The 12,073-nt window shown below is 35.0% G+C and overlaps 1 protein-coding gene across 1 annotated transcript; it reads right to left on the bottom strand.

Annotated features, from left to right (window-relative positions):
* Window positions 1–1,952: 1,952 nt before the first annotated feature.
* LOC142974051 (proton-coupled amino acid transporter-like protein pathetic) lies at window positions 1,953–10,983 on the bottom strand. The gene is made up of 8 exons (XM_076116159.1): window positions 10,228–10,983; window positions 9,541–9,691; window positions 7,803–7,924; window positions 6,763–6,847; window positions 5,217–5,461; window positions 4,707–4,919; window positions 4,162–4,331; window positions 1,953–2,729 (listed from the first exon to the last, which is right to left on the bottom strand). Exons 1-8 carry the CDS (start codon window positions 10,305–10,307, stop codon window positions 2,479–2,481), a joined length of 1,317 nt encoding a protein of 438 aa, XP_075972274.1. The 5' UTR covers window positions 10,308–10,983; the 3' UTR covers window positions 1,953–2,478.
* Between the last annotated feature and the right edge of the window lie 1,090 nt (window positions 10,984–12,073).

The raw sequence follows: 12,073 nt of genomic DNA, 5'->3' as shown, positions 1-12,073 counted from the left end.
TTCTTCTTTCGATACTGAAAAACTGACGTCAAATATGTATTCGTTCCTTTCAAACGAGGGTCTATATTTCTTTCAGATAAAATGGTTTTTACAACATGTTTCACATTAGTTTTCATCAGTTTACTATCAATTAATCATTCGTTAGATCTATCCATTAATAGATGTTTAATTTGGCGCGATGGTCGAGGAAATGGGTAAAGACTGCAACATAATAACGACAGCGGTCTACGCATTTGGCTCTAAGGCGCAGAATTATATTTACGCTAGTTTTGGAAGGCGACAATTTGCCACGTGGACAATTACATAGTACTAATATAATTTATTATGTCAGTCATTCTTAATTTCTTTGTCGCACGTGGATGAGCGTGAAAGTTCCTGAGGTCACTGAACTCTGATGCACACGAGCTGAAAAAATTGTAATCAAAATTGGAGAATATAATTTTATACGAAAGTAATTAACGAAATTGTTTTCATAAATTACTGCATCGTAAAAATTTTATATTTGTAATGGTTAGGTTTTTAAATTGATTATGATCGTATGTTCCTGAAGGGGACTCTTAATTTTTTACCTTTTCTCTTTAATATCGGCCAGTTCTTCATCAAAAGTAACAGCCAAAGTATAGGGGTAAAGTAAAAATGACTCATAGTTTTATTTATGAAGAAACAGATTTTCCTTTATTAATCAAATGTCAAGAAAAAGTCAATGGCGGCTACTTTTGATATTGAAGAAACTGGCCGTTAATAATGCAATCACTTTGAGCAGTCTGTAGAAAATCATCAATAAGGATTGTTTAAAAGTATTACATGTCTTTCAGTGAAAGAGTCGCCTCGTAATTTAACAGACAGGGCGAAATAAAGGAAGGGTAAGTACAGTCAATATGTTAGTAATTGTCAATTGATTTTTTTGACCGAATTACCTCTTGAACGAAATGTAACCAATATATGAAACATTGCGCCAAATATAAGGTCAATGACTACGACAATCAATGTCAATTTGTCCGTATACCGACCAGACAGACTTAGCTTCTTGTGGACATCTCGCAATGTTGTGACGGACGATACATTTTATAGATATTATTATTTCTTTGTTTATGAATTCAGCCATAGTTATCTATGGATGTTTAGAGACATGTGACCTCAATTAAATTGAATATGGGTGACTGGATGATTTTCCAGCAGCATTCTTATACACTTGGTATAATTTTAAGCTAGGTGTTGTTATTTAACTTCATAATATAACTACAAAGAAGTTAACTATTAAATATAAAAAAATGCTGCTCACTCGACGTATGCTTAATTTCTTAATTTGAGTGTATAGTATAGGTAGCTGTGCTGTTGCCGGCGGCCAAATTTTAGGGCCTATTTATTTGGGAGCTGGACTTTTCGCCTGATATTTATTCTGGCTACTCCAATGGAATTAGAAAATACCTCAAGATAAAATATATAGGTACAGTAAACTAGAGATGAATGTAGTGTTTAGAAATAGATTCATTAACTGCTTTTGGCTGCGTCGTGTTGCTGTTGACCAACACGCTATATATTTAGATGTACAGTTTTGCAATCTTTCAGCTGATTCGGTTGATTTGCTCGCGTTAAAGAGGCGACTAATATAAATTATCGAAACAGCTGCAGACACGTGTACGAAAACTTTTACATGGAAAATAAATCAGTAAGAATTTTCCATTTTCAATGTTTTAACGTATTCTCAATAAAACGGCGACCTGAATTAGTAGCTCGACTCTCTACAGGCGGTATAATCGACAACCAAAAACTTTTTAAACATTTAAAATTACTTGAAGAAAATGGTACTCACAAAATACGCTAGAGGCGTTGATCTCTTTTTCATGCATTTATCAAAACGCAGCTGAAAGCTTTACAGCGCTGTTGAGCTACATCATATGCATCGTAAGAATGTTTTATGGTACATATATTAAAACAATCCATAATTTAAAACTTGCATTATTTAATTTAATGATAAACATAGCTTAATAACTAAACTTAATTATTATGATAAGTTATACAAATCACAGATATGTTCGTCGGAATCGGTACATAAATAGTGATGGCACTTCACAAGGACATAGAATTAACTAATTTACATAAAGATGCACTGGGGTAATACGAGAATAATAAAATAATAGGGATATGATAATTTAAGTCCTGATAATTACAGTTGATTTTTGACGTTTTTCTTCTAGAGCTATTTAATGATTTTCCATATTCACCAAAAATCCGGAATAACTTTCAGTATACTTCGTTTTTTTTACATTCACACATGTTGTAACTTTAAATCGCCTCTTTTTATCTGTTACAATGTCTAATACTTTAATACAGAAGATTTTGTTCTCACACGGTGTGTGATAGAGTAACAGAATTATAGTTTTAAAGCTTGTTTCGACTATTTCAACAGTGTACAGGACATTTTCAATTTCGCAAGAATACAAATCTAAAATAATAATTTACTATCACTTGTAGAAATTATACAGTTTCACCCGAGGCAAGTTTGATGATGTCCATAATAGCGACTGCGGAACCACTAACAAGACACAGCATGCCGAAGAACACGATCAGAATGTTTTTATACAGGATCCAGTTGTATCTGCCCAGGTTGTCCCAGTGGAAGACCGTCTCCATGATGCCGGGGAGAATGAGCCCCAAGATCGAGTAGAATAACGCTCCTACTAGGTCTATGATTTGTTCTAGATATGGTAGTGCTACTCCGACTCCACCTGAAAACACAGAAAACAGAATAGAAACCCAGAATAAAATTTATTTAAATACTAGCTGACCCGCGCAACTTCCCCGGGTCAATGGGTCAAACTACAATGGGTCCCTGTTTTTGTAACATTTTTACTGGTACTCTGCTCCTATTGTTCATAGCGTGATGATATATAGACTATAGCTTTCCTCGATTAATCGGCTATCTAACCCTAAAAGAATTTTTCTAATCGGAATCGTAGTTCCTGAGATTAGCACATTCAAACAAACAAACACTTCAGCTTTATAATATTAGTAAGTATATATGAGATATTTTTTTGTGGATAGATAATTATAATAATACTGCAAATATATTACGTTAAAGTCATAAATAGTATAACGCTGGTTTAAGGCAATTTTATCGCCTACTGACAAGACGTGCATTGCTAGTCTAATTTTAATAGGCGCTATGAACTGTTTTATTTTATTTGTTAGTTTTATTAAGAGTGCAACCCGGCACATCGAGCCAATATATACATAATAATGTGATAGTAACTATCGCATTCCAGCAGTTGAGTACTCATAAAACTTAGGTTTATATATTTACTAGCTGACCCGGCAAACGTTGCTTTGCCATGTAAATAAAAAAAATAGTGTCACTTACGGATATGAAAAATAGATGTTGGCCGATTCTCAGACCTACTCAATATGCTCACAAAATTTCATGAGAATCGGTCAAGCCGTTTCGGAGGAGTATTCCAACGAAAACTGTGACGCTAGAATTTTATATATTACATTTTCAAGAAAACAAAGTCACTTATCAATTATGTCATCACTTTCTAAGAATTTGCTAAGATCGTCAAATAAACCGTCATATTCTTTATTCTTTGGATAAATATGTATGACGAGTACATACAGTTATGTACTATGTATACAATATGTTTACAAAATTGTCACAACGTATCATCAAGATTTACTTGTTGGATGAACCAACTTGAAATGTTATTTTTCCTATATTTATTAAGTAGGTTCTTGGTACTGAAAACTGGTTTGTTTATTATGTCAACGACATTCCTCAGTTCGCTATCTACAAGGTAATTTCCAGGTAAATTTTACTTTGTTACACACCTCTTATGGTTTAGTTAAGATGATAAGAGATCACAGTCAGTTTGTAACACTACAGTGAACTTACTATCCTTTTTATAATTACAAATATTCATTTGGATCAACATGGATTATTCACGACAATCTGCGACTGACAATGATACAATAAGTACGCTAATTTCCTTGCGCCCCTCCTCTCATCCCTTTTTAGAAACATTCTTGGTTTATTCTAAAGTATATTCTCCAAAGTATTTCTTTTCTTTTTTTATTAATACCATTCTCGTTTATTGTAGAAAAATCTGGCAAATCATTAACTAGAAATAAACTAGAATAACTCTTCAGAAAGACGGATGAACTTACCACAAAAGCAAACAATAAAAGCCCTGACTGCAATTTGAGTGATGTTCTTATACTGTTCCTTGACATGTGGCTCTGCGTACCTCGTGAAGATGTCGATCACGACGAAGAAGTGCAGGGGATACGTGAACAGGATTGATATTGATATGAAGATCTTTGCGCAGATTGCTGGCCTGAAACAGATTAAAAAATAAGGAAGGTGTCACTCAGGGAAGGATTTTGGGTCCAACTCTTATTAGTAGATCTCACAATTTGTGACACAGAAACTGGTAAAACTTTATTTCCTCTAACATTTGTGAACATATATTAAGGAAATTAGTATGTTTAAAAGTAGAACCACTACACACATTGTAGGTATGCTCGTGATGAACTCCTTGTAATTGTACTTGGTCCGAATGATTACATACTTACCTTTTTTTGAACAATAAGGAGATTCGTCTCGGATAGTGACACAATAACTATCTGAGTATCGAAACGCATTAACTCCCAAGTGATAATTGAATAACTGCATAGAGTGTTACAAAATAAAAAATGTTAAATGTCAGTACCAGTCATCGATTGGCAGATTCAAAGTGATAGTTCCTCTCAATTCGTCTCCATATCTGAAGTAGCCGAAGAGTCCGAGGATGCTGTACAGCACCAGCACGGTTGTCATGGCAACCACCAACACGCTGGGACAACCGAGGAAGTGCTGGGGTTTCTTCATCGTGTTCTCTACGGGCATTACTACTCCGATACCTTCCATTGCGAAGATGACAGTTCTGGAAAAAAACGTTTTAAAACTCCGTAAAATGATACTGAAGAGTATTTAAGGTTGTAGTTTAAACCCAAAGTAAGCGTTCTTTAACTTTTAGTAGGTTTTTCCAATACACTTTTGAACTCTTAAGAAAATTGTTTCAACAGGCGACGCTTTTAAAGACTATTTTAAAAGTGTGTTTGTAGTGTTTTCATTCATACTAGGTGGCTTACAGGCATTCTTTATCAATAAAGATTTTTATATAATTTATATCTCATAATAACATTCCATAAAAACAATCACATGAAAGAAAAATACTCACGACAAAAACGCAGGAAGCCTTGCTATATGCCCAACAGGATTCTTATCAGCAATAGTAATTTTATCTCCAAATATATAGTACAGGCAGATAGCGAAGGTTGCGAAGAGCATGATGTTGGCCATCAGAGAGAACGGAGCCAGGAACTTCAGATGTCTGATCTGAACCATGAGGCAGAGAGGCACGATGAGGATTAGGCAGTAATATTCTATGGATAGAATGAAACTTGCTACGTAGGCATCCAAGAGCTGCAAGCAAGGAATTAAAACTTTAGCAGGTACAACTAATATTAACTAAGTATCTTAGTATTGAGTATTATCTTAAGTAAGTAGTATTTATCTAGATATTTTATAAATAAATAAACAAGTAAGTATCGAATTCCGAAAAGGACACATTCCACTTCACAAAGAAAGATCATGTGACTTTTTTTTAATTGTACATTGTAAATTCAATTGGCTGTAGTTTAAACTATACCAGAGAGTTAAAATTTTATTGAGCGTATGTTTGTATAAAATCGGTAAATTGAAATTAATTTATTTTGAGTAAAAAGGAAAAAGTTTTTCATATTGATGTAGCTACCCTATTCCTGTACAATTTAGCGTTCAGTGCATCATGTGCCGTTACGTTTAGTATATGAATGTAATATGGACGATCGCATAAATCATTTTATAATATTAGTCATGCAACGTGAAAGTCTATAATACATGAATTAAATTAGCAGGTATATTTAATTAGCGAAGGATTACAAAAACAAGCGTGACTTTTATCAGTCATTTGAAAGGTTGCCGTAATCAGTCAATTCTAAATTACTATACGATGTCAAACAAGAAGTAGTTAGCTCTAAAATAAATACAATTTCTTTAAATAAAAATGACTGGTTACTATGGAAATAGACCAGGTAAATAAGATAATACACACTTTAGCTACAGTTTTGGTACATAATTAGTAAGACAAAAGCTAAAAAGTAAATTTGATGTTAAAGGTAATTTTAACGTTGTTTCCATGCCACTATAACCGTGTTAGGTGCTACTTTTCACCGTATACCAACTATTGAAGTATAATAGAACGATTTTTTTATATTACAACTCCCGCACTAAGAATCTCTCGTGTGTCCGAACCCGATCCCCGAAACAACTATTTGTACGTCACACAAATATTTATTCCGTGTGGGAATTGAACCCACGACCTCTCGATATTCTAGTAGTGGTATGGCAACTACCTTAACCACTACGTCACGGAAGCCGTTATAAAAAAACATAGAATGACTTATTTTTCTTTCTTTGTGAGGTATGTTTTCAGAGCTGCTACTGGGCAGATAAGGATCTATCTAAATATAGCGAACGGGGTGCTTGTGTATTGGAAACGAGTAGCGTGTTCGCAAGGTTTGGTTAGAACAAAACTTTGTACGGTGTTATCGATGTTTTTTTCCAAAAAAACCCTATAACGTTTGATCCTGCCTCTCAAAATTGGGCCCGGGGAAATACACATATCTTGCTGCTGGAACTTTAATGTTATGATGAATGAACAAGTACCAATAACATATACTAACCTGTTTAATAGATGTAGCTATTAGCACAGTAAATATACAGCACACGCCGACATACGTGAAGAATAAGGAAAATTCTGCAAATAATCTGGAAATAAAAACACTATTTTGTACACTATAACATTATAGCCCTGTTAATCCAATAAATTTAATGAAAACTACTGATAATTTTACACAAGTACAGAATGAAGAAAGTCCTTAACGTAAACGTAGAAACCATTTGAAGAAGAATTAGGAATAATTATCACTTGTTCCAACGGTGAAGGAAAACATCATGAATCAACCTTGCATGCCTGAGAGTTCTTAAAAACAGTTGTTGAAGGTATGTAAAGTTCCCAACACGTAACCCATCCCCTTCCTCATTACGGTAGGAGGCTCTTGCCCAGCAGTGGGACATTAATGAGTGACATTTATTTATGAATTTTTAACATAATTTGACACAATTAAAACACGACGCCTTTACAACAGTGCACCATATTTTGACAATGAGATCATTTCACTCATAGATTTTGTTCGCAAGTCACTAGAATCATGTTTAGCTTCTGTCAATATAAAGAGTCAAGGTCACGTCCCGGCCTTGAATTTACAATCGGTTATTTGTTTGATCATCTGTGTCTGCAATATGCAAAACGATATATAAAAAGTGAAATGACATTTTACAAACTGGTCTAATTTTGAATAGCTCCTAAATATTATGAGTAAGTTAATATAAGAAGTTAGAAGTCAAATATGTGACCTCAAATTCCCAAATAAATTTGGATATTTAGTTAGCTGTTTTAACCCTCTACCACATGTGTGCCCATATACGGTATTGCAAAAAAAGGGTTAATCGTAACGTTATACTTTGTATAGAAATAATACCTACGACATCAAGAGTGCAATACCATATATGGCTAATGTAGTTAAAGTCTCTTATCTCCGTAGCACGATGTTAATTCGAAATTTTATCTAAGATGATTGCGGAGTTTTCACCAAAAAAGCATCTTATTGCGATATACATAATAATATAATATTGGAAGTGTCTTTATTTATTGTATACTCACTTTGCAAACATAGCGTATGGCCGAAGGAACTTCGGACCATTTGAAAACGTAGCGTAGCATGTCTCTGAATAACTGAGCAAAGGCTTTCGTTCTAATCGGCAGCAGCCTTGTGATGTCTTTACCTGAAATAAATGGATAAATATAAACAACTAAATACAATTTTGTTTCGTTCTTTAGAACAGTTTTTGAAGGTATTCAAAGTCTCCAACCCATACTTGGCTAGCGTGGTGAACTTTGGGCCTAAACACTCCCTCATTACGGGAGGAGACCCTAGACCAGCAGTGGGACATTATCGGGACTTTTTTTTTATCTCATTGATTCGTTTCATGTGAGAATTTTGGTTCCATCGATCCCACACACAACTTGTCCCTGCCAGTTACAAATGTATTTAAGAAAATTATCTTATTTAGTTTAGTTGTTCAGAAGTCATACGCGTACATACATTTAGATGATTCATTACTATTTACATAAATAAGCCTCTTTTTGCACTTTCATTGCCTTGTCTTTTTGCTATTCTGCTGATTTCGAATAATAACCAAAAAATGATTCCTTCAGTACACAAAAATAAAAAGTATGACATTTTAAAATAGATAAAAAAGATGTTTTAGGTATGTGATATAGCAAGATGACTTACCATTTTAGTATTGAAATGTACTAAAATGGTCATTTTTGATAAGCAATAATAGATAAACAGTTAAAATCTGCTTGTTTCGGTTCATGAATGGATAATCAGTTCGAAATAACTCGACTTCCGATGGACTAATTTGTCCCGCGTCTGTGCCTATGTCTGTATGTACTAGGGAATGCAATCCCGACTCGAGATCGTCAACTCGAGATCCCTCGCGATCAGAAATATCAATCCCGCGGGATCCCGAGATTTTCGGGATCCCGTCTAGTTAGTAAAAATAATACAATTCGAACGGCTTGTTTAAAGTAATATGTGTGTGATAGTGTGGTGAATGCAATAAATTATTATTTTAAAGAAAATAAAAGCCTTTATTTTTCAATATTACTAACAACGTAACATAATTAACAGGTGTAATAACATGAACATAATCAAAAAAGTAGGTGTAGCTCCAAGAGATCAAAATAAAAAGTAATCACATGGCATTTTGAAAGTAGCCTCTTAAAATACAAAGTGTATCAATAGTACGAGCTTAGGAAAAGCTAGAGAGTAGGAGGCTATCATGGTATGGACATGTCATGAGAAGAGAAGTAAGCCATGTTACGAGACGAGTGATGAATATGAATGTAAGCGGACATGTAAGTAGAGGAAGACCAAAAAAGAGATGGATGGATTGTGTGAAAGAGGATATGAACAAGAAAGGGGTGAATACAGAGTTGACGGCTGAAAGGGATGAGTGGAAGAGGAAAACATGTTGTGCCGACCTCACCTAGCGTGGGACAATGGTATAGAACATATATATATATCAATAGTACGAGCTTCTAATCGGCATCTTAAGTCTATTGCAGTGTAGCCAGCTGCTGAAAATGCCCTCTCCGACAATCCCGAACGGGATCTCGTCATATTATGCTTCGGGATTGATCCCGAAAAAATACACGGGATCTCGCGAGATCGGGATCCCGCGAGATCGGGATCCCGCGAGATCGGGATTACATTCACTAGTATGTACATATGGATGCTTAGATCTTTAAAACTACGCAACGGATGTTGATGCAGTTTTTTTTAATAGATAGGGTGCTTTGAGAGGAAGGTTTATGTGTAAAGTTTACTCACAAATATATGTACGCAGTGTCCGCAAATGAAAGCGATGACAATCGTCCCAATAATGCCCACTAACCATCCAGAATTTGAGAAAGCTAATGGCATAGCAAGCAACCCCGAGCCTAGCGAAGCCTTTAACAGATTCGCTAGCGACCTTATATCTCTGAAAATAAAATAAACACGATTTTATAAAACGTAGTCATACCTGGTATAATACCTAGTACATAGAATTAGGTCTTATTATTGTATCGAGCGTCAATTGGTCTACAAATATTAGTATTGATTCATTGAGTTGATATGAACAGGAAGATTGATAACAGTTATGAAATACTTTATTATTGAGGACACTGTTTATATCCTGAAAGTACTATATACAGTGAATTGAAATGGTTCGTTGCTGATGGCGTTCTTTTATCTATGCCTACCTATATGAGAAAAAGTCGTGATATAATGTATCATAACTAATTTTGTAACTAATTTCACGATAGTCAAATAATTTAGTAGAAACCCTTGTATGTAAGTCAGTCAGTCAGTCAACCGCAGAATACATCGGATGGTAGCCTGTTCGATACAGCTACTTTAGTTTGGAAATACACTATAGTTTGTAATTTATAATAGCTAAATCGTGCATATCAAGGCTTTAGGCATATTAAGTTGTCGGATTGTATGTCTTGCTTAAATAATTTGAATGTTACTTACGAGTTAGGTTTAACAACTTGTCGATGTTCAAACGGGTTGTACTCCTCGATCCCCAGATCCTTCTTCTCTTTGATAACCATGATTGTATACAAATGTCCACTTTACACAGCCACAACAAACAATACTCGCGTACGTTTTAGTCAGTCGTAACGTTCTAAATAGATCCAATGTGCTATTTTATTGGAGTAATTGTTTCAAGATAGTTTATTATAAAAGCACTTTATTTTAAGTGTCGATGTTCACTATTATTTCCTTACTCCGAGATAACACATGATGATTTTTATTCATCAAGTTTTCAACTCATATTTGTACTGCGTAAAGGCCGTAATAATTGTTTTATGGTGAGCATTAGTTATCTACCGAGATAAATCCTTGAAGAAATAACGCATCTTTATCTCAGTTTTGTTATTGAGACTGTAAAAAAATTAACGACTTACACTTTCTCAATATTTACTGTGTTACGTGCGAATACTTAAAATGTATCAAGAAATTGACGTTACAGATAGTCGAATCCAGACTGAAATTTTATGCAATTTAAACAAAAATTTAAATATAGTTCTAATCGAGACCGTAGCTAAATGAAGGAGCTATTTAATTATCGTCACTGCACTCCCGATTTATTTAGCGTGTGCGCAATAAACATTATATTTATTGTCAAACTAAAGTCGTTCGTTCGCAGCGGAGTGAGTAAACACGCCAACTACACTAGCAGGACGAGACTGTATCTATTCAGGCCGACTTACAAACTACACGTGATAAAACCTGTACAATGAAACTGAAGTGTGACTTTTGAAGCTTCAAATGCACTATAGTACTTGGACTGATTCAAAGATACTAACTAATTTTATAAATTTAAAAGTTTGTCTGTTTATGGCGTCAAAACGACTGAATCGATTTGGTTAAAACTTGATAATATTAAAGGTTATATACCGTGGAAGAACATAGACTCTTAATATAAGCGGTAAAAGCGGGTAAAACCATGGGCACAAGCATGATATATTGTAAATATTAAAAGCGCTTGTCACACGTGTAGATTTCAAGGTTTACCATTACTGAATATTGTTGATATGGATCTTATTCATATAACTATAAGGTTCAAACTTGAAGTTTCGAATAATTAATGATCATGCATGAGGATGCAGCTTAAGCTATTGTCTCGACCTCTCGAAGAAATGATTCAGACTACTACTTATTAATCTTTCTACATTTTAAGCCCATTTGAAGATTCAATCACGCCTAGACTGGAAAGTGATTTTCGAAATAACCGGTATGTTCTGGATAAAAGATAAAGTATTGATAAGAAATACTTGTAAGGTATTAAGATAGAATGTACTAAGCTACCTCTTTCTTTCGTCTGAGTATGTACAATTGAAATATTTTAGAATAAACGTGGCTTCTATGATACGCGTGTTTTGGGCACGGGACTTTCACATGATTTCACGAAATAATTTAATGAAAAAAAATACTTTTTTTTTTTTTTTTTATCTAGCCTATTTCTGTGTCCCACTGCTGAGCAAAGGCCTCTCCCCTAGACTTCCAGACCCCTCGGTCGCTTGCTGCTTCCGGCCAATCTTCCAGGAACGCGTCTATGTCGTCCCGCCATCTCCGTTTGGGCCTTCCCCGTTGCCGCCGACCATCTTGTGGCACCCACTTCGTGGCTATATTAGCCCATCTCTCAGGGTGCATCCGGTGAACATGTCCGGCCCAATTCCACTTTAGCCTGGCGGTTTGTTTGCCCACATCGGTAATACGCGTTTTGGAGCGTAGTGAAGAGTTCCGGACGCGATCCGTCCTCTTTACTCCAAGAATGCTACGCTCCATAGCTCTCTGGCAAACCTTCAATTTG

The sequence above is a fragment of the Anticarsia gemmatalis genome, chromosome 7, assembly GCF_050436995.1.
Source record: "Anticarsia gemmatalis isolate Benzon Research Colony breed Stoneville strain chromosome 7, ilAntGemm2 primary, whole genome shotgun sequence".
Lineage (NCBI taxonomy): Eukaryota > Metazoa > Arthropoda > Insecta > Lepidoptera > Erebidae > Anticarsia > Anticarsia gemmatalis.
Note: the sequence above shows the minus strand (reverse complement) of the source record. Positions and strands in the feature narration are given on the sequence as shown.